The sequence below is a fragment of the Schistosoma haematobium genome, chromosome ZW, assembly GCF_000699445.3.
Source record: "Schistosoma haematobium chromosome ZW, whole genome shotgun sequence".
Lineage (NCBI taxonomy): Eukaryota > Metazoa > Platyhelminthes > Trematoda > Strigeidida > Schistosomatidae > Schistosoma > Schistosoma haematobium.
In genome coordinates, this window is record NC_067195.1 from 47,156,013 (window position 1) to 47,180,525 (window position 24,513).

The 24,513-nt window shown below is 40.4% G+C and overlaps 1 protein-coding gene across 3 annotated transcripts in view; it reads right to left on the reverse strand.

Moving 5' to 3' along the window:
• Positions 1 to 14,525, reverse strand: part of CYB5A (Cytochrome b5) — a 35,069-nt gene extending 20,544 nt beyond the window's left edge. Inside the window, exons 1-5 of one of the 3 annotated variants that reach the window (XM_051211572.1) lie at positions 14,301 to 14,525; positions 13,955 to 14,268; positions 11,771 to 11,899; positions 11,665 to 11,729; positions 10,564 to 10,647 (exon numbers count right to left, since the gene is read on the reverse strand). Coding sequence is in view for 1 of the 3 variants with exons in the window: in XM_051211573.1 (XP_051071645.1) it covers positions 10,632 to 10,647; positions 11,665 to 11,729; positions 11,771 to 11,899; positions 14,301 to 14,417 (327 nt within the window). In the remaining 2 variants the exon portion in view is untranslated. The remainder of the gene's footprint in view (positions 1 to 10,563; positions 10,648 to 11,664; positions 11,730 to 11,770; positions 11,900 to 13,954; positions 14,269 to 14,300) is intronic. The other 2 variants (XM_051211573.1, XM_051211571.1) reach the window with 2 other exon arrangements.
• Positions 14,526 to 24,513: the final 9,988 nt, after the last annotated feature.

A 24,513-nucleotide genomic window follows, 5' to 3' on the forward strand; every position in this document is an offset into this window, starting at 1 on the left:
AAAATCATTATCAGTTTGCATTTACATTTTTCAAGATTGTTGACATGATTTAACTAAAAGTAAGAATATGAAATGTGTATTTCTTTATTTCTACTAAATAGCTAATTATTTTCTTTTCAAGCTGTAAGCCATTGTACATACAGTGAGACTACTTTTAAAAAATAACTGTAAATAACCTGTTACTGATTAGTCGATACATTTTAGCGGTAAACTTTGGCAACATAAACAAAGATACTTATGTATAGTTGATTTAAGTTTAATTACGGTACCGAGAGGGAGGGTGTTTACAATGTCTATTAAAATGGTAATAAGAGTTTGTAACACCATTCATATCAAGTAGCGTACTTTTCATTATTATCCAACTAGATGATTATCCTTACTAAATAATGATAGTGTATATAAAATTGTATATGTTAAGGGACGAAAAAAACTAAAGTGATTAAAACTATATAATTTGCAATTTTTGTTAGAAACAGTAGTTATTGGTGTAAAGTTGCTTTGGATTTATTTAATATGATTATAGCCTCATTAACAAAAAGATATTCTGAAGATAACCCAAATGGTGGACAAACTTCGGGTTGACAAACAAACTCTAAATATGTTTTATCTTAGTTTCTGAGTACTCAACAGCAAAAAGTGAGACGGATACCACTGAATGACGACTGAGAATATTTCAAATTGGCTAAGGTAAGAAATGTAAAGTGTTGAACTACTACTCGCTAACCACGTGACTTCTGGGTCTCTAATTCAACCTTGACTGGGCTTGTTGAGCCGTATTACACATAAATATTGGTACAAGAGGGCACCAAATATATATGCGCCGCACAAAACAATGAGAATGGGGAGAAAACAAGGTAATGAGCGTAAAAAAAAAGGACAATAACGAACAGACTAGTGTAAGGTAGTGTGATAATAATAATGGTAATAATGGGGGAAACGGAAAGGTACAATCAGAAGAAATCTTTCAGTTAAGGAATACACAACCACTTTTCATGAAGTAAAAGAAGGTTACAGCAGGATCGCCACTGGCTTCTATTCTGAGCCATATGTGATAACGTCACTAGCCACTGTGTTGCACCATCTCTCAGACCCCAACCAGGGAGTCGTGAAAGACCAACAAAAGCCAGCCCTTTGCAGCTTTATTTCATACCACGACACCATGTCATACACTGACCACCTCTCCGCTTCTTCCAACCAGTCCCAGAGTCGGCAAATAATGCACGACGTAGAATTCTCTGGGACGACATTCGTAACACATGTCCAAGCCACCGAAGTCGGTGTTTCAACATGGTGACATCGATTGCATTATCGTCTATGTGCCCGAACACACGATGCCGAACCTCTGCATTACTGACATGGTGTTGCCACTGGATGTCAGCAATCCTTCGGAGACAACGATGATCAAACACAGAAAGTCGTCTGACGTCCTCAACTCGGAGAGGCAAGGTTTCACAAGCATAGAGGCAAAACTGCTCTCACCGACGCGTTGTAGATCCGACGTTTTACAGCCAGACTGACATCACGAAGGCGCCAAAGACGGCCCAGATTGGCATAAGCCGTTCTGGCTTTCATTATACGTGAATCGATCTCATCACTCACGCCACCACCAGCACTTATGCAGCTACCTAGATACACACATGAGATTGGGCAATCCTGTCTAGCCCTACTGCTCGAATGGAACAATGGAGAAAGGTGGTTGTATGCCCTCATTCTACCTGAGGTGTTTGTATATGGGGCCTTTAGGATGTTATTAAACTTTTCAGGCACACGCTTCTTCAATAGACAATCCCAGAAAACAGTCCTGTCCAACGAATCGAAGGCAGCCCTGATGTCAAGAAACACTACGATTATTGGCCTTTGATAAGTATGGCGGTGTTCTAACATTTGGCGGAGGGTGAAGATATGATCAATACATCCTCGACCGGAACGAAAACCAGCCTGCTCCTTGCGAGTAAATCTTTCTCGGGTTATGAACAAACTACGAAGTATGACAGAAGCCAATAGCCCGGACGCAATCGGAAGTAGACTTATCCCCGATAGTTGTTACAGGAACAGTCTGACCGATGTTGCCGGAGCAGAGGCCAGTTGAACTGCCCTTCGAAGAATTCTGCCCATCGTCCAAGAGGTCGATGGATGTTAGTGATTGGCATCTCGTCATCCTCACAAATTGTTTCGCTCACACCAGACTTCTTGCCACCAGTGACTCGGATGAGTTGGAAGAGCTTCCGGTAGTTACAAGATGCAAATGCTGCTTCCAGATCATTAGCACGCTTCGACCACCAGGCTTCTCGGTCCTTACGCAAGCTTTGCCCAATTTCATTACGTAACATCCTCCATTTGTGGTTAAACTCACGGTCACCCGAAGTAGACTGACGGCCTTCGATGAGTTATAAGGAGCCAGAAGAAACCCAGTGCTTATAAGCGGGACGTTTCGCGAAGCCGCAAGCGGCTTTACTCGCCATTTTGATGGCGTCATGAAGTTGCAACCAATGCTCATCTACACTTTTCGGTGGAATGGTAGCTAGCCTAGAAACTAGCTCGGTTCGATACTTACTTGCAACAGAAGTTGCAACCAACTTGCTGGCGGTCACTTCGCTTGCCACTGAAAAGTAAGGCAAGACTGGCGCAGACCAGAGTCCAGATAGGTACTCCAAAAGGAGCGGCAATCTTGTACACAACCACGCCAGCGGTAGCTGATCGCGATGTGATCAATCTGAGTCCAGGCTTGAGATACAGAGGGAGGACGCCAGGTGGCACATCGGCGATGACTAAGCCGGAAGTTAGTGCTAGCCAGAAACAGATTGTGGTTTGTGTACAGTTGCAGTAGACGGTCGCCGTTATCTGTTCTGCGACCAACAAGTCCCCATCGGCCACCTAAACGACTCTCTTCTGTGCCTAGACGCCCGACCTGAGCATTCAAGTCTCCGGCTAGTACCACAATATCTGTTGAACGCACTTTCTGGAGAAGAACAGATAACTGGTGGTAAATCTCATCCTTGATTGCATCCGGACTGCAATCTGTCGGGGCATAGGCGGAGATGACGAAAAGACATCGTTTCTCACGCCGGATTTCATCTCACTTTGATGGAACTTTCTAATCTAACAGCGCATAACCGACTGTTAATGGGGATCCAATCGATTAGTGCTGCCTCAGCTCTAGCACTTAGTGCGACACCAACGCCAGCAAGACCAAACGAAGATGCCACAGGGTCCCCGGGTAAAGAACTAGAACGAAATATCTGTGTAGCGACTCTTAGTTTTTAATGATTATGTAGAAGTTATTTTTCGATGTGAAGTTTTCTTCAAATTGGACAATCTCCATAAAACTTCTAACATGACAATAAATCAATTGTTATAGTACTGGTTATACAGTCCAGTACCAGAATGTGCGCTTTTAAGTTGTTCTTTAAGAGCCGTTTCAAATAAAATGCGAAACATACTTTAATGTAACTCAACCACGTATCGAAATGTTATCATGTACGTCAGAAATGAATATCAATGTTTTAGAGTATTAAGACTGATTATTTTTCGAAAAAATCATGCAAACAATTTTACATTTAATTTCATGAGATTGTTCGCTTTTTGCCAATCAAAACTAAAAGAATTAATTTAAACAAAAATTGGGATTCAGTGAAAGATATTTACAAGTGAACCAACCAAATAAAAACCCGCTAAACATTTATATAAATTAATTTAAATAAATAAAATAAGATTGAATTATTATTGTACCAAACTAAGGAGAGCGTTTATGCATGCATTTGTGTGTTATTAAATTACTACGAGAGAAATATTTCGAAAAAAAAGAAAAAAATCATTGACTTGGTAATACATTTACAAAACAATGTGATTTGATTAATTTTTATTGTGTATTATTTTTATTTTGCGAGAAGAAAAAAAATGTGCATACAAAGAAAAAGAAGATAAAAATACGAAAAGGATAGAGTTATTTCTTTCCTTGATTTTGTTTGCCTGTAATAATATATCTCTTTCGAAATACACAGGCTAATTATATTCATAGGATGCATGGAATTGCTGGAATTGAATTTAATGATGGATTGTTACTGGATTCAAACCAACACCCTACAGAATTATCGATGAGGCGTTTTTTTAGATGAGGTATGGTAGAGTATTCTTTAAGTTTTAGCCTAATCTTACTTGACGAGAATTAAAACATTACATAAAATTACCTATAACATGAATAAGTTTGCTCCACATAGTAAAAGAGTATAAATGCGGGGGTTTTATATCATACAAAAAGGACGTTCTATTTAAGATTGTTATGCTCAGTTGCAAACAAAGGAGGAAATAGAAGACCGAAACTGTGATGGGTATTCCGTCAAAATATCGACACTTTGCAACTGAGCCCCTTTATAGTTTTCAAAATAGTACCTTAGGGGTTTAAATTATCCCATATGATCTCAACAGAGATGTATTTAAGCTAATTTCTGGTTGCACTTCCTATTATTACTCCTACATCCACTTTCAACTCTAAACTTCCTCTTTTGACTTCCTTCTCAAGTGTCACCATAGTCAACGATTCTAGTACGCAAAACACTGTCCCGGGTCTACTGAAACCTCGCTCCAAACTACACATTGGAGCCTTCAGCGTACGCACACTATGTCAAATCGGTCAACAGGCTTCCTTGGCTAGAACCCTAGAATCTCGTACCATTGATGTATGCTGTGTCTCTGAAACACGCATACAGGATCCCAGTGTGGTCATTCACTTGAACTCACCTGTCCAAACGAGATACACCCTCCGTGTATCTGGTGACCCGACGGCCAGCTCTCGTGGACTGGCAGGAGTAGGGATAGCACTAAGCATGAGGGCGGAACAAGCACTGTTAGGGTGGATCCCCGTTAACAGTCGTTTATGTGCTGTTCGGCTAAACGGCTCCGTAAGACCACGGAAGGATAGGGACACACATCGTTGCCTTTTTGTCGTTTCTGCCTACGCTCCCACTGACTGCAGCTCAGATGAATTTTACAGAAAGCTTTCTGAACTTCTTCAGAAAGCTAAACGTTCAGACATAGTACTCGTAGCAAGTGACTTTAATGCCCAGATAAGTAGTTTAAACCAAACAGAAAGGCATTTAGGTGGGTATTTTAGTATTCCGGCACAACGAACAGATAATGGTGATCGTCTGCTGCAACTGTGTTCAGACAATCGTTTATTTTTAGCAAACACAAATTTTAAGCATAAGGAGAGACATCGTCTAACATAGCGACCCTCTACACCAAACCAACGATGGACTCAAATAGACCATATTGCCATCAGTCATCGTTGGAGAGGGTCGGTAAAAGACTGTTGCTTGTTCTAGAATATATGTTTAGACTGTGGTCATGCTCTAATACGAGCATGAATTTACTTGCGCCTCACTGGACGCAAAAAAACCACACTAAAAAGACCCATTAGAACTGAATTGAGTAACGAGAAAACCAAAAGTATGTTCCAGGAACAACTGAGGTCACATTTAGATAATTCTGAAAACGAGGCTGACCCAGATGTTGCTTGAAAAGATACACGAATAGCTGTGGAAACAGCAGTGACATCTATCAGTGATTTAAACCACAGGGTTACAAAAAACCAATGGATTTCCTCAAGGTCTATTGCACTGATGGATTCTCGTAAACTCATCCCACCACGCCCTGAACACGATGAAGAGCGACAACAAATCAGATCTAGGTTAAGCAAAAGTCTAAGGACCCGATCGAAGCTGCTACCTTGACGCGGTGGTCGGGCTTGCCTATCGTGATGACCCAACCGAGCTATATTGGCTGGAACATATGTTCCTGCAGGTTCTACCATGCCAGGCAGGTCGATTGGTGAACGGTAAGACTAAAAGCAGCAACTCAAGGTCTGAGGGCGAAGTCGTACTGCTGACTGTAGAGAGGTGTGACAGCAGTAAGGTGTTTCCTCCAGACAACCAGCATGATAGCGATGCTGCCTTCCCACAAGGAGGGGTGGGGTTAGAAAAGGTCGACCCTAAAAATGTCACACCTCACCTTACCTCACAGATTTCCGTCTCCGGCGGTAAGGCCCTTTGAAGAACGGAGCTAACACGTCAAAAACCTTCCACAAAAGGCCGTGCGCGACCGGCCTCAAGCAGTTGTCCCTTGGGCTCTGCGGTCACGCTCCCAGGTCGTCAAGACCAACACTAATCCAATTTCCTTTTTAGGTTCCTCAAGAAATACCCTTCCACGGTGTGGGCAGCCGGGAAGTGACATCAGCCCTCATACCCGTAACAGCACAAGAGACCAAGGTGGTCACATTCAAATCCTTCCTACACCTCCTAATACCTCTCTTACCTCCCCGACTAACCCTCCTCACGTCTCTTTATCACCTCGCACCGCTAGGGCAAACGATTCGAGTACGTGGAACGCTATTCCTGGTCTCCTGAAACCACGCTCTAAACTACACGTAGAAGCTTTTAACGTACGAACAATTTGCCAAATAGGACAGCAGGCTTCCTTAGCTAAAACTTTAGAATCTCGCGCCATCGATGTGTGCTGCGTCTCCGAAACGCGCATACAGGATCCGAGTAGCGTCATTCATTTGACCTCACCATGCCAAAATAAAGAACCGACTCGATTTACGCTTCGTGTATCTGGAAGCCCTGATCCTGCTTCCCGTGGACTCGCCGGCGTAGGTATAGCATTGAGTCCTAGGGCAGAACTAGCTCTCTTAAAGTGGATCCCAGTAGACAGTCGTTTGTGCGCCGTCCGACTGAACGGAACAGAAAGAATCCGGAAAGATAGGGACACTCGTCGTTGCCTCTTCGTCGTCTCTGCCTATTCTCCCACTGACTGCAGCTCAGATGATGTAAAAGATGAGTTTTACAGAAAGCTTTCGGACCTCCTCCGAAAAGCTAAGCGCTCGGATGTAGTAATAGTGACCGGTGACTTTAATGCTCAAGTAGGTAAACTAAGCGATAGGGAAAGACACCTAGGTGGATCTTATAGTGTCGTGGCTCAAAGAACAGATAATGGCGACCGTCTGTTGCAGCTATGCTCAGATAACCGCCTGTTCCTTGCAAATACTAACTTTAAGCATAAGGAAAAACATCTTTTAACATGGCGACCCCCTAATTCGTCCCAACGTTGGACCCAAATAGATCACATCGCTATCCGCCACCGATGGAGGGGCTCGATAGAAGACTGTCGCTCATTCTGGAGCACATGCCTAGATTCAGATCATGCTCTAGTGCGAGCGCGTATTTGCTTGCGTCTTACTGGACGTAGGAAAGACGCTGCAAGGAAACCTCTTAGGGGCCTACTTAATGATAGTCAAGCTAAGAGTATATTTCAGGAACAACTAGGAAAACAGTTAGGCAGCCATGTATGTGATGCCCACCCCGATGCAGCATGGAATGATATCCGAAAAGCTGTGGAAACAGCAGTGATATCTGCTAGTAAGGTAAACCATAAGGTTAGGGAGCAACATTGGATCTCAGCAGCATCTATCTCACTGATAGATGCTCGGAAACTCATTCCACCTGGCTCTGAACATAATGAAGAGCGGAGTCAGCTTAAGCGCAAGCTGACAAGAAGTCTACGCAATGATCGCGAACAGTGGTGGGTAGCGAAAGCAAGATAGATGGAAAAGGCAGCGGCAATAGGTAATAGCAGACAATTGTTCAGACTCGTTAGGGAAACCGGAATTAGGAACCCTACCGTTAGCGAAACAATCTCAGAGAAAGATGGACATATTATTCATTCTCAATCCAGGAGATTGGATCGATGGGCAGAACACTTTAGGGATCAGTTCAACTGGCCTTCAGCAACACTTCGGTTTCCCACGATCTCTAGTCAACCTGAATGGCAAGTTAATGTAGGTCTTCCGTCCCTTTACGAAGTTGAAAAAGCCATAGGAAATCTGAAACGAGGGAGAGCAGCAGGCCCTGACAGATTTACCCTTGAGATTTTTAAGGATGGTGGTCCAGTATTAGCAATGAGATTAACCGAGGTCTTAGGTAGAATTTGGGAACTGGACGTAATCCCATCTGACTGGTCTCAATCACTGATTGTGCCAGTCTATAAGAAAGGACAAAAGTCCTCTTGTGACAATCACAGAGGAATCAGTTTGACTAATATAGTGTCAAAAATATTAGCTTCAATAATACTTCGACGCCTAACTAAAGCTCGTGAAGAGCAGACTAGAGAAAACCAGGCCGGTTTTCGACCTGGACGTGGTTGTATAGATCAGATATTCACACTACGTCAGGTTCTAGAACACAGACACACATTCAGACGCCCCACAATCGTAGTATTTCTCGACCTTAAGGCGGCATTCGACTCTGTTGATCGTGAGGTTCTATGGCAGTGTTTGTCACTGAAAGGAGTACCAAAGAAGTGCATTAACCTTATAAAGGCTCTCTACTCGAACACAACTGGTAGAGTGAGAGCTTATGGCGAACTGTCATCAGAATTGATTACCTCGAGTGGTGTTCGTCAGGGCTGTCCACTCTCCCCATTCTTGTTCAACTTTGTGGTCGACATACTTTTAGAGATAACACTCTCCTCATCTAAATTTCCAGGGGTTGAACTTGTACCGGGAGGTTCACTTGTTGACTTAGAATATGCAGATGACATAGTTTTATTTGGTGAAGACGCTGACAAAATGCAGAGTCTTCTGACCACTCTAAGCAACAATGCAAGCATGTTCGGGATGTGATTCTCTCCCTCGAAATGCAAAATGTTGCTCCAGGATTGGGTTACATCGACACCCGAACTAGTGATAGGGAGTGAAGTAGTTGAGTGTGTCGACCGCTTCACTTATATTGGAAGTCTCATCAGCCCTTGTGGTCTGGTGTGTGACGAAATCTCAGCACGGATACAGAAGGCTTGACTAGCTTTTGCCAACTTGCGTCATTTATGGCGTAGGCGAGATATCCGTCTATCAACCAAGGGACGTGTTTACTGCGCAGCAGTTCGTTCCGTCCTACTTTATGGCAATGAAACATGGCCGGTAAGAGTAGAGGATATCCGTAGGCTACTAGTGTTTGATCATAGGTGTTTTCGAAACATTGCTCGCACATCCTGGGACTATCGAGTAAGTAACGCAGTTGTTAGGAAACGGGTACTAGGTAAGGATGGAAAATCAATTGATGACGTAGGGAAACTTCATCAGCTGAGATGGCTGGGACACGTGTTACGTATGCTTAACGACTGACTGCCTCGACGTGCGATGGTATAGGAGTAGGTTGGAAGAAAGCTAGGGGCGGCCAGACCAAAACATGGCACAAGTCAATGAAGTCACTGACAAGTGGTCTGGGTGATGTTGGTAGGTGTAGACTACCTGGTTGGGGACCGCGAGATGATAGCAACCGATGGTTAGAGACCCTGAGTGACATGGCTGGAAATCGTTTGCAATGGCGCAGGTGCATACACTCCTTGTGTTCTCCCAAATTTTGATCTCCTTATTCCTCCTTGTCTCTTTTTTTCTCCTCTCAAATTTATTTCACTGTATTATACTCTTTAAGTAACATCTCCAAACACTAATCTTCCCGATTACTGCTTATACCCTTATTACCTCTACTACTACGGGATTTGAATCGACCACTGCATCTCTATGCTAATGTGGTGTGACAACTCGAACTGATGTACGTACGTACGAAGTTCTACGTTGTTACTGACTGACTGACTGATATTCTTATTGCAATCTTTCTTTTATATATTATCACAAGTGAATTAACTACTTTTATGAATCCGGTGTCCATCTTGTCGTGTTAATGAGGTATGGCAACTTGGACCGATGCATATATGTGCCTGGTCCTACGTTGTAGCTAACTGACTGACACTTCTATTAAGTTTTTTATTTTATTTAACTGGAGCAGCACCAACTCGATTTGTACATGAAGAATCACATGCTATTCATATGGACCCAAGCCTCATATACTGCTAAAAATATATGACAACCATGTATCCAATAAAAGTCAATAGAAGTCTTTTTTACCTCTCCATCCGATAATTAGGGGGGAGTAATATATTCAATCCAGGTAGAAAAATAGGAACATTTCCGTACCTCTACGATTAAGAATAGTTAGATGTGCAAGTCCTAGAAACATGATAATCTTACGTCATAAAATTCAGTAAAGATGCGTACGACAACATATTTATAGCAACATGACGGTTACATTCGTTTATGTAGATCAGCCTGAGGAACGGAACCCCACATACTTCAGAAATAAATAGCAATTTCGAACCGACATAACAATTTGAGAGCAACTTCTAAGTATGCACAAGATGGTTTTAGACAGTGTTAATATCACTATTTTAGAAAAACATGATAGAAAATATTCGGGGTAATAGAAATATACCGAAACTGAAACGTGGCATGCATCGAATAAAAATACTAGAATCAGTGAAATGTTTATCTAGAGAAACTTATCAAGTATGAATACAACAGTTATCTTTTGGAACTATTATTTTCTACGAATCTGACTATTATTCAATTAATTGTAATGTATTATGAAACAACTGAGTGAGACAACACTGGAGAAATTAGTGAAAGCTACATTGCCCGATAATTTTTGAAAGATGTGCTTTATGATAATGACTTACGCTTTTACTACGGTATTATCAAATGGCAAGGTATACCAGTGCAAGTAAATGATTATGTCATTATTCAATTAAATTCCATCATCTCTATAATTTTAGGAATAGAAATTTAAGGAATTCAGTGATTAATCCATATATGGAATTTCCAGTATTTTAATGCATGTGCTATCTTTATCCATATAACTTGTAAAATTACAACAGCAAGAGATCATTTGAAGAGGACTCTATATTTTGAATAACAATATAATTTTGACGATTACTACATTTACTCGAAAATCATAACTTATGATTTTGGAAAAGCTGTTAAACGGTAGTATATATAATAAGCACTTAAGTTGACTTCTATAAAATTTTAAAGTATATGTCTGACTATTTAAATCGAAGCAGATTTATGACCTCATCAACTAAAATAGATCAACTTCCATACAAGTTCACATGTTTAACTTACTAACGGTTATGTGATTAGTTATCAGCCACAATAATTGGTCGGTATATCATAACTTAATCCCAGATAGCATTGGTGCTTAGTTAAAAAGTAATCTATGAAATTGAAAACAACTGAATGACATCAATGTGTTAAAATGTATATTTACTTTACAGCCATAGTGCAACATTCGAAAAAGTAGAGTCGCAAATAAGAGTAAGAATAAGTACGGAGAATGAAGTTGCATGGTCACAGTAAATCTAAACGCCAGTAAAACAGAGGGATCACAAATTAAACAGAGGGATCACAAATTAAACAGAGCTAATTTGACTTTTAATTGTGTTCCTTTGAAGTCCTAGATATTGAGAACAACTAAAAGGTATTTGCTAAGATGTGTATTGAGAACACACCCCAAACAAATAACGCCGAATTCATTTTTAGCGTGGCAATTGTATTTCCCAGAATAAAAAAGATGAGTGGACCGATAAAGTGGATCTGAAGGTATGAAACATTCAATGATAAGCAGTTACATCCGTTCTTAAATAAGGGGTTGTATTATATTTCGAATATATCTGTGAAGGACCGCAGATTTTGGTAAAAATTACTGGTTAATAATACGTCAGAATACAATTAAAACAAAATTCATGAAAAAAATTATCATTAATTTGAAGAAATGTTACCTAAAATTATCTACTTTCTTTAGTGTGAATGAAGAGGTGAATTTACTTTTTCGTTCACGGTCGGCCTGAAAGTAAAAACAAATTAAACAATCAAAAACAAACGTACAGGTGCTATATCGCCTATATAGTACTGCTCCATAATTTCGCGAGCATCTGATGAGTGTCCTACATCTTCAAATGGTTCGGTACCATAATCTCCCGCTTGTTGTTCTAATACAGTTTCACCCCCTGGATGCTAAATGTAAATATAGTATAAATTCTGTAGAAACAGATAGCTAGATAGATAAATGCACGAAATGGAGTAAGCTTTAATCGGTTAATATTGATATGCATTACATAAACATACACAGCAATCAAAAGGAAAACCGAATGCTTGAAAGTAATAATACAAGCGATAATGGATAGCTAAAGATAAAAGTTACTAAAGGAAACAAACGGGAAGCATAGAACTTATTTTATTTACAGTACAACTTGGTGCCAAATAAAAAATAAAAAAACCAAACTGTGAAGAGATCGATGACGGTAGGGGAAAACAACCAAAAATAAATGGACAAAACAAGTGGATGAGAAGAGTAAATGAAAGGACATACAGTCAGATAAGAAGTATGACCAGAAAGGCTGTTGTCAGTCAAGATTTTCTCCCACTTTTACGAAAAATATAAAAAGCTGTGGGTCTTTACTGGTTCCTATTGTGAGCCATGTCTCAAATGGCTGGGTGGTCCATAACTAAAACTTTAGCCAGAATTTCGTATGAACTGGAAGATGCCAATCGCATACAGCTATCCTTCACAGAATAGTGCTATGTCATAACCTGTCCAGCTCTCTGCTTTTTACACTTAGTCCCAGAGTCAATAACTGGTGCACGAAGTGAAAGTCCCTGGGATGACATTCGTAACGAATATTTAGGCCACCGAAGCTGGTGTTTCAATCACAGGATAACCTTGTATTGAGGGCTTGGGGAGGCTAAAAAACGGGTATACCTACCTTACTATAACTAACCTTCGGTTGAAGGTTAGGGGAATGACACTTTAAAGAAACCAATAGCTTTAGCCCGTGAATTCAGGCAGTACACTAACCCACACACATATATATTAAGGAATAGTTGAGTCTGACCAATCATACAAATGATATTCGCAATCATCATTACAAATGAATTTACAGTCCTACGAATTCCTACCTCAGCTGCTTCTACATCACGCATTATTTGAGATGCTGGGACTGAGTAAAAAGTGGTTGATCAGTTTATGACAGTGTCGCGGTACGAAAGACAGCCGCATAAGATTAGCACCTGTTGTTCTATTGTGACTCCCTGATTGGGGTACTAGAAACCGTTTGCCTCAACAGTTTGATATGGTATTAATTATACCTCAGAATAAAAGCCAGCGGCGATCCAGTTGTAGCTTTCGAGTACATTTTTCATAAAACTGATGTGGAGTTCCTTAATTGAAGTATTTTAGCTGTAGTCATGAAAAGTGCTACATCAAGTATCCAACTATACATAATAGTTATCTCGTTAACCCCAATCGAGGAGTGCGCACCACAATTTGGGTTAACATTTAATGACTTCATTAACTGACACCGCAGTTAGTTGCTTTAAGGTCCATACAAACTACACAATCGATGTAAGATACTTGGGTAAGCAGCAGCTTAATGCGTAGGATATACCTCAACCTACTTACGTTGAAAGTTAACAACCTTTCCCGTCTGCTACGATAGTAAACTAGTAATATGCGCTAACCTACACTGTCAAGTCAGTGGTTGCGTAATACGTTGGCAATGCTTTGTAGACACTTGTAATCGAGTACTGCTGACCTACAAATGTGTAGCATTTTGAAATTTTACACCAGTACAATAACACAGGAAGGATGTTTGGAAATGTAACATATCGACAACTAAAATAAATGAGTGGACTGCTGTAATGAAGTAGCTTTTCTAGTGAATTAGGTACTATACTATATCACCAAGAAATTGGTTTAAATCCAACTGAAACTGTTATTATCAGATTTCACATAGATAATGTAGTTAACCCGCGGTCCAATATATAAACTAGGATGGGATTCTTAAACAAACACAAACCAAGTTCTTAGCTACAAACTTTAATTTCTCGTACTAATTTAAAGCTCTCATTTAACCATAGTAAGTAGGTGGACATTATCAAAGTCACTTGAGGTCGATCAAAAATATCACCTTTATTTGTTATCGTTATGCGGAGGAAAAAATCCATATTTCGACATGTGGTTTTTAGAGCCAGCTTGAGAAACTAAAGATACTGAGATACATAGGAACTTACCCTTCATATTTCGATCCAGTCTCCCGATTGTGAGGAAGGTTTGGGAAAATGAGACAAAAACCCCAAAAGTTCCCCTAGTCTGGGGTTTCTCCATAAAATTTAAAGTTATTTAGGGACAATCCCCAAAACTTCTGGGGGGATTTCCGGCTTTTTCTAAACTACGAATCTTAACATGACTTCCGGGAAAAACCCAAACTTTCCCCGAAATCCGGAGATGGAGAATGTTCTACATTCAACTTAAAGAACAGCAGATTTCTATCAAAGTAAGTATGGTAAAACTTAGACTCGAGTTATATGTCCTACTATAGTAATTGCTGTTGCAACATGTAATTGTATGTAGTCTTACCTCAGACGCGAACTTTGTCAAATCGTATACTTTATCGTGAATCACAATCCAAAGATCATCTGGCTTATTGTGTTTTCTGACATCTTCAAGAGTAAAAACTTTAACCTTAGACGACATCAAGGAGTCATACGTTAATAACGTTCACTAGATAGATGGAAACTCAGATTCACCGTGCGACTTATTCAAAAATCACTACTTAAATGACCTAGTCATGTCAAATATTCCCACAAAATAGTCAAACTCAAGTGATAATAAAAAATTGAAATACTGAATAAATTGTGCAAACACACATCTTCTTCTAGAATAACCAGGCCAATCTTTTCAGGTTTTATTTTGAACCGTCTAGTTGAAATATTGACTATATTTAGAATGTTCAACGTAAATTTTCTTGGCAGGTTTAGTTAATTATTTGTTCCTTAGGTCCCGTGCCTGGGTAGATTAGGTGTGCTCTTGGTCACAAAAACGTAAGACTCTTGTTACATTCTCTTAAGAAATTGAAGGGCAGAACAACTTAATAATAGACGACACTGAGGAACACAACTTGCAATGATCCATCTTAATATCTATAGAACTAAAGTGACCGTTCGAATGTTCTGGGAATCTAACTCCTCTTCCAGAACGCGTTGTTAAAAGTTTATTTTCTGATACTGCCAAAGTACTATCGTGTGTGTTGGCTGTCAGTTGAGGTATTATAAGTGTAGGAGTTGTGTCGTGAGATTGTACCGAAGGAAAATCGACGTGGATAGGATTTCCTCTTAAATACGCTGCTTTGAGGCGATCGATGCTATAATAAAAATCTTTTTTTACGCTATTATGTGTGTATGAGTTTTTTCCATTTTTTCACCCGCTTTGTGTTTTTACGCTCATACGAGTGTATTTTGACATGAACTTAAATATTTTTTTCTTTATCAGGACGGCTAATAAAGACGATAAAAAGAACGACGAAGTTTACGAAGAACCGAAATTTCCATTGAACTTTTTCTTTTTTTTACTATATTGTACTTCATGGTCCCTTATAGTAAGGAAAGACGACCAGACGCTGCTAAACCTAGCAAGCTATGAGAAGTGTGTTTACCAACGACAAACTCGTTGGGTTTGAACTTCTGGCTGGCCACGTCTTAGGGTCGTCAATATCCCACTAGGAGGGTATTGATCTGTAGCGGTAAATAAATCCCCAAAATGAATAGATCTGTAAGTTTTCGACATCAGATGCTGGCAGCATCAGTTTTAATGGACTCACCTAGCTGAAGGCGCTCGGTCATGATCAGCACCAGATCCCGAGTGGGAACGCCGTGCTCAACAACCCCTGCAATCGCTAGCCAGATTAGATCAGACGATCCTCGATATAGTGATAACCTATCAAATATATCTTCGAACCTCCTCGTTTCTGCCTTTTGATTTCACTTGGTGAGTACGATTCATATTAGGTGTTACTGGTTAAAGCGTTGTCAAACTCCGAATACCTGTGGCTTCTTCAATATCCGAAAGGTTTTCTTTTTAGCCAGTGATTAACCAATAAGTTTCACTTACCTCAAAAATGGTCATGTCGTATGTTTTCATTTTTCACCTTATTCGAATGACCATCCTGGTTTCCTGAATCGTTCGGACACTCCACGTGATTGTAATAGTTGTAGTTCTACTTGTCATAAGGGTCACTGACCTCATGAATTTCGGAAAACCTTGGCTTGCATTGAGAATTCATAACCCTTCTAAATGAAGAATCTTCAGCCCTCAGGTTAAAGTATAAGTGAATTAGATTATCTTTTTCGTTAATATTTTTGCGATAGAGTTACGCTCAGTAAGATATCTGACCCGACATTACGATTTTCTCCTTCACCTGAGCTTGAAACAAGCAATAACCCTAGAGAATTCAGACAGAATTATTTGGACAATATGTCCTTCTTAACGCTCTTAATGCTTTGTATTTGTGATTTATGAAATATCTAATTTTTGGGTTTTAGAAAAATGTTTATATACATCATCATCTATGTAAAATGAGAGTTGAAGGAATTCTACACATCTTTTATTAAAAGCGTTTAAGAAAGATACAGTGTGCTGTTTATTAAGCCCATCTAATTGGTCGGTGAATATCTGGCAAACTACTAATGTGCTTATTCTTTCTATATCTGCATTATTAGGCTAGTAATTCGAAACTTCATATAGTTATTCTCTAATCGGGAAATCCATTCTCGGAAAATCCGTGCCGCCCTGTTCTGAAAGACAAATTATTTTAGATCACATCAAAATACTTTGAAATCTACTTAACAGTTACTTATGTGTGACAGCCTCACCTCATTCAGTTTACTTCACTATGGCCATTCTCAACAAGTGTCAGATAAGAGTTTAGCGCTTCACTTTGTGAGACCACATTGCTGTTTGAAATCGCTTTCTCTTGTCCGATGGGAGAACCCATGAGCTTCAAAGTGCAATTCGAAGACCCATTTCAAAAATGCATTGCGTAAGGAAAATAAAATCCATACAGTGTGTTCCATTTACTTTCAACGATTTTCATTTGGTATGGGATATATGGTGGTGGGTACTATGCCGAATTTTATAACCTCATAAAACGAAAATAATTTCTATTATCGAAATGTATTAGAAATAATGAGTAGAGTAAATTGAGCGCGACGACTTCGGCATGGGCCCATCCATAGAATGGAACTGGTTGATACGCGTTTGTTGTCTTTGACTTGAGTGACGATCGGTTAACTGCTCGGCATTCAATGACATGCCTATAAATGATTTGGCTGAAGAGCAGTGTTGTTTTCCTAGTCCAACAAACCTATTCCTGTTACGATAAATATATCATTACATTGTCATTAAGAATGTACCTTTTAAAGGTTCTTACAAACAATACGGCTGATTGTCATGACAGGGAGAGTCCTTATGAGGAATGACGTGACTTTGTCGTAAGGTTATGTAAGTTGGGTAGTCATATTATGCAAGCCTATAGTATTAGATCCAGAGGCGTAGATGAACACTCTAACACCGAACAGTATCTAGATCCTTTAGGATATCCTACTGATCTTATGTCTTTATTATTTATTCATTATTTAAGGTTTTATATTATGCCAAATGTAAATATGAGCACTGAATAGATACATTATATAGGATCTATTTGCATGTCGTTGTAATCACAACTGAAAAATTTCACTGCGTATATCTTTCCCTATGATTATTCCAATGTTTTTTTGCATATCTCGTCTCTTCTGTTATTGACTGTATCAACGCATATTTTGTTTCCGTTTTGCTTTATTTGCAATTACTGTTTTATTGTTTGCATTTTGTGAAGCGTGGTTAACTCTTTGATGTTGTTAGGGTTTTCACGATTATTTCGTTCTGGTTTTGAATTCAGACAACTAGTATGTTGTTGGTGGATTTAATAGTGTGTGTCTAACACTGGTGAGATAGATAGTTGATGCCCTAATTCCTAGAAACGTTTGTCGTTTTTAAAAAAACTGACCTCCATCTTTGTATTCACTTGATCGATGAAATTTTTTGCCCGGAAATTATCCCTGGATTGACAGGGTCTGTGTACTCTCTGCCGATCGATTTAACAAGATTAACATTGTCATGGTGATTGTATTTAAAATGTATTTACTCCTCGTTCGGCAGACTTGAAGATGTTTTAAAGTGGTTGCGATAGGTTTATTACACCATGCTTGGAACAATGGTAGAGAGAGGTCCTAATTTAAACACATAAATCTACCACTAGATATGAGATTATATTAAATGCAATGTTTAACTAAAATAAACAAGTAATTAGGTGTCTTAGCAAAAACATTTTAGTCCTAACAGGAGGTTATCGGCTAGCTTTTAACCATATGACATAAACTACTACAACTATATCGGTGGAAGAAAGTATTGTTCACGTGCGTATTTTTCATGTGTAATTATACTTGTCCATTCAATACTTCAGTATAAGTTGCTTTTTATGGTTTCTCATAATAGCGAGTAGAATTTACTGTGCATTATTAACCTTTTAGGTATGCTTAACCAGGTTTTTAATCATATTCCTCCCATTTAGAACTGTTTGCACTGCCATGAAATCAAGTTATCTCACAATGCGTCTTCCCACTTTTAGAAAATATGAACTAAAGTTTCGAAAATTACCAGACTAAAATCTAAGCAACCTAAGAATGTCAGATGAAACACTCTGTACCAATGAACATAGGAGTGTCTCAGTAATTGAAGTGTTGTCCTAAAAGTGAGACCTTAACTGACTGACAGATTCCTTATGAAGGTCTTGTGAGGATGGATTATCCCCCCATAAAGTTTTATGAATCAGACTGGTATTGGCTTCCTTTCGAACCAATCTAACTGAAGTCCGCCGATGTGGATAGTGCTTACTTGGATTGGACGGGAATAGTGTGGTAACCTGGTTTACGTCAAAGTCACGACTCACGCGTAATACCTGACCTACGATTCTCTGTGGCGATAACCAGGAACTGTAGCTGATCCAGTAACTCTGTAGAGCAAACATAATTTTGCGAAAGTAATACATATTGAGAAAAGACTGGAGAAACCAATAATAACGCAATTAACACGTGATGCATCCTTGATCAAGCCGCCTAAGTTGGCCTTGATCTTGACGGTGTTCTGTGAACTGCCAAACATTTATTGATTTGCTGTCTGACGTCGAAATTATTTTGTTTTATGCGTGCTTGGCTTAAGGCTTGTCAATATTTTGCTAGCTTTACGTAACCATGGTGGTATCGTCCTCAGAAGATCGTATTCATTAGGTTGCCAGACCCATCATGCCAGGAATCAACCCTTTTCCAGAACAGTCACTGAACTAAAGATTGATGTTAAAGATAATTTCAAACCTCTTGCTTCTATAATAGTACCGTTATTTAAAATAATCATGTCATTAGCTTTCGTACACCAGTTCCAGTTCAGAAAGAACATGAACCTAGGTGGCATGCGTTAGTCCCCTCAATGATAGTCTAGCGATTAATCCAACATTCCTCTAAAAGTATCAATGGATGGAGCGTCAATCACGTGTTGACGTAAAGAACCCCATTTTTTGATGATTCGGTGGGAAAGTCGATGTTCAGTTAACAATTAATTGGTTCTGGGCTTGTCGGCGTTTTTAAATTGTCCCTGTAGATTCTCCGTTTTGAAAGACAAGAAAAATGAGATTATATCGGATGCAAATTTATCATTTAGTAATTTAAAACTGTTGCCAAGTCATCCCTGTTTCTTCTGTATGACAAGAGAAATAAATCTAGTTCAGTCAGCTAATCATCATACGAGAGCTTTAATATCCCGAGAATTAGCTTGATTGCGGTTCTTTGAACACTTACCAACAGCACACTGTCCATTTTTAGGCAGAGTGTAGCTGTTTATATGCACTACTCGAGTTCAGGACGGACGAATACTGCATACAAAGTCACAGAAGTTTTAGCATCGAGATGATTATAGGCTCTACACACTGACCATAGGCTTCTGGGACCTTTGGTGGCTACCGCACGGCAGTGTCCAGTAGTTTCTAGGTCTTTGCTAACCATAACTGCTGAGTCATTATATGTCTGGACAACAGGTAACTCAATGTTATTCACCGTGTATTTATCTGTACTTTGGTGGCCAATATGCATCATAATGCACTTGGTGGCATTTATAAGCGACTGACAGACTTCAGACCATTCAAATAGTTTCTCCAGGTTATATTGAAGCTTCAAACATTTTATCACTCTCCATACTTAAACATCATTAGCATATAAGAAAATCGACGATAATAGGAAACTAGGTCATTCACGTACAGAAGGAACAAGACCAGCCACAAAAATGTACCCTGAAGCATTTCGCTGAGCACAATTTCTCAGCTAGACCGCTTTGAGTTCACCGGTACTCTTTTTTGACGCCCAACCAGGAAGTCCTTTATCCACACTAATAAATGGCCTTGACTCACGATATTACTTAACTTATATAACAGCCGGTTGTGAGGAACGTTTTAAAAAGCCTCGCTGAAGTCAATGTGGACTACATCCATAGGTAACTTTTGATGATTAAGAGCCCATCAAATTTCACGGGCTACTAATAGGTTGGTGAGACATGAATAACCTGTTCTAAAGCCATACGGCTTTTGAGAAGGAACCCGGCTTTCGTCGAGATACCTAAACAACTTCCGAATAATCTAGAACTCTAACAACCAAGCCGGCTAGGTTTACAGAAAAACAGTCCTCGGATTCATATCTCATACCTCTTTTGACGATAGGACTTACTACAGTACTCTTACAGTTATTTGATAATCAGCCTTCGGCTGCAGATAGATTAGAATATATGCTTAAGGGGTTCGCGACATAACTTGCTAATTCCTTTAGCAACCTAGGATGCGTTTCATTGGAACCCATGGATTCGCCAAACCAAAAACTTTGGGTCCTTTATTGGTCACAGTGTCCAGAGTGTGTGTATGGAGGGAGTTGTTTCAATTGGCGGAGTCGGCACCTCTACAGTATATACATCGTTAAAGTAATTTGAGAATATCTGAGCTATACTATAACCGTATTCGACTAATGATTCATTGCTACCGTTTCCCCATAATGATGGGATGTTTCCTCTCCTCCTAGTCCTGTGGTTTATGTATGACTATTAACGTTAAGGGTATTCTACAGAATCACTAACAAGATTTTCTTTATACGACATCTTGGACTTGCAGAGGGTCGGACGACAAATATTCTGAGCTTCCAGATATTGAGGTCTTGTCTCGTCGGTAACCAGTGACCTGGCCTTGTTAAGCAAGGTCCGAGCACTTTTGTGACAGATCCGAAGACCATTTAAATGGCTTCGTGTTGCGCCTGAAGTGGCTTCGGCATCATTCCCTATCGAAGCCTCACCATCCAAAAGTTTTCAATCCTTAGGTCTCTTTCGACAGCACTTAACCTTATTTTTAGTTTGTTTGGTTCCTTCTGCAAATGGAAAGTCTTTAGGAACAAAAATTCCTGACCCCTTTAGTTTATGTCGGTTCGGCAGTAGTAAGTCTCTTTCATTGAGAGGTTGAAATACCACTTTTAGCAGGTCGCTTTGACATTGTTCCAAGTCTGCTTGGCTACTTAGTCCATAAAACTTTGGCGTGGTGACCCTGGAGATACCCCGAGGCACTTGCAATAAATCTTTTATCACCCCAGTGTCGTACCGAAGTCGGGTTTTGGGTTCTCAGCTTTCATTTTCCTTGACTTTATGAAAGACAGCTGACCTACCACTGTGATTAGCTTTCGATTTATCAACTTCTGTTTGGAACACTGACATTTCTCTAGCGACATTGAGTAGTTTCTTATTCTTGATTTTTACCCATTCACCAGATTTTATTATGGTAGTAATCACAGTCATGTTATACACACTGTGAAATCCTGGATGACTGTCGGTGACTTGAGTGGTCAGGCGGTCGTTTTTCCTTCTGGAAACAGATCTAGCCTTGCCACCTAGTTTCTTAGAGGAAATACAAAAACCTTTCTTGGGCTTTTATTTCTGACAGACCACTCTCAAGTTGGTTTTTACTCCTTTGGTCAATATGCGTCAGTTGGTTCTGGGATTACATGAGATAGCTTTGCATCGACTCATGCACCGACAGAGCCAGTACCATTTGATGCGCCTCAATTACATCTACTAATACCCCTTTAGGGAGCGTTGACCATTGCAGCGGCTTCGGATATCAAGCTGTTTGAGTTCGAGCAGCATTGCTGACACAACCACATACAACCATTTTTACTAAACTGTTTGAAAGCCCCAGGCGTCAGATTCGTGCAAACGTTGTGATGAGGGAACTGAGCAAGGGGAAGCTTATATTTTGTTCACAATTTATCGTCCTGGTGCCCTACGATTTAAAGTCTTATGCTGATTGTGACGAAAATGCCTTCTGAGCAAACCTTGCACTGATAACATTGAAGCGCATTTTTGGCCAGTTTGACGGACGAACTTTCCATACAATCTTCAATAGTTTCATCCGTCCCCATTTAGAGTACGGAAACATAGTACTCCCCCCCTCACTCCATAAGGACAAGGTCACTTTGGAGCGTATCCAACGGCGAGTCACGAAATTAGTTCGAGGACTCAAATCTAAGCCTTACGAAGAGCGCCTCCTTTCACTTAACCTTTACCCATTAGAGTATAGACGTCTTAGAGGTGACCTTCTGATGGCTTACAGTATCCTTAACACCTCTGCACATCCTCCCAAACACCTACCTAAGCTTAGTTCCAATACTAACCTAAGGAGTAACACCCAGAAACTGGAGACACAACATAGCAAAACGGACTGTAGACACAGCTTCTACTCCTTAAGAGTTGTCAAATGCTGGAATGCGCTGCCGGTCGAGCTAGTCCAAGCGACTACCCAGGAGTCCATTAAGAGGTAACTTGATCTATTCTTAAGGACTAAGGATAATATCACACTATGATTTACTAATTCCTATTTCCTCTTTTATTGTTAACATACCTAGGTTCCTGCTTGGAGGATTTGGTGATTCCCTGCTACGAGACACGGAAGCCTGTTAAGCAAAAGCTTCTTCTATTCCGTCCATAACCACACACATCCTGATTCTAGGGGACTTTAATCTCCCTAGAGTCAACTTCGCGGAACACACGTACACTGGAGGCGACAACTCAATTGAAGCTCGGTTCTTCAACCTCATCGATGACTTGGGCTTATATGAAAATGTGAGGTCGGCAACTCGTTGGAGAAACAGTCAGACACCATCGCGCTTAGACTGTGTATTCACTAACGAAGAATTCCTAGTCGACAACCTCTCAATCCTGGCTCCTCTGGGAAAAAGCGATCATGCCGTCATAGCCTTCAGTTTTGTCATCAAAACTAAGCTAAGGTATCCCAACAATAATTTGCGTTGGAATTTTAAACGGCTGAATGTGCCAGCTCTACATGACTATCTACAACAGGTGGTTTGGGATGTTCACCCTCAAATCGATGTGGATGGTCATTGGGACTTCTTACTGCACACGCTCTTATGTGCTACAGACCATTCAGTTCCTCAGACGGTTCCCAAAAGCTTCAAGCCACCTACAGTAATCAAGAACCGTACCTTTCGCCTCCTAAGCCGCAAACGGCACTGTTGGGCGGAATACAAACGAACTAATAACGATGGAGCGTATAGGCAATACAAACATATCAGGAACACATGCACGAAGGCTATAAGAGAAGACAGGCTTCAGTACCAAACAAAGCTTATGGACAAATTCGCCTCTAACCCTAGAAGCCTATTCCGTTATGCAGCCTCTCTTCGTCAAGCCAAAACAGGAGTTTCTCAACTGCTAGGTCTTAACGGCCCGACCAACAACGATGGCGACGCCGCTAACCTTCTGGCGGCCCATTACTCTCAAACATTTCAACCGGCTGACATCAACTTTATTGACGACAGTCTCATCTCCAACTCCACAGGACTTTCTGAAGTGGACCGAAGCGCTGACTTGGTGTTCCGGAAATTGCAGCACTTAAGACTTGACACTTCTCCTGGCCCGGATATGGTTCATCCTGCCATACTGAGGGAGGCAGCCTCAATCCTGGCAACGCCGCTTAGCGTGATGTTTTGACACTCGCTTAGCCGAGGCAAATTACCGGAAAACTGGAAGTTGGCTCACATCACACCAATTTTCAAAGGTGGTCAACGCAATGAACCTTCAAGTTATCGGCCGGTGGCTCTTCTGTCATTACCTTCAAAACTCATGGAGTCCCTGATATGCGACGGTTTAAATGACTATCTACTGTCCTTAAATTTCTTCTCACCCCAACAGCATGGTTTCAGGAAGGGTTACTCTTGTATAACCAACCTGCTGACTGCGGTGGACAGATGGACAAGTATCCTCGATTGCAAGGGAAAGGTTGATGTCATTTACCTTGATTTCTCAAAAGCTTTTGATAAGGTTAACCACTTGTGTCTTATCAACAAGCTCAAACGACTAGGTATCAAACCACCTCTAGTCGATTGGCTTACTTCATACCTAAAAAATCGACACTTTAAGGTTAGGGTTAATTTCACTTTATCTCAGGCTATGGAATGTCCTAGTGGGGTCCCCCAGGGCTCAGTACTAGGGCCTCTTCTCTTCTTGATCTACATAAATGATCTTCCTCAACAGGTAACGTCAGACTTACTACTTTTTGCCGACGACGTGAAACTTTGGAGAGAGATACGCAACCAAGACGATACACAGGCACTTCAGGAGGATCTGACGCGACTTCAAAGTTGGGCAGACGACAACGGACTTA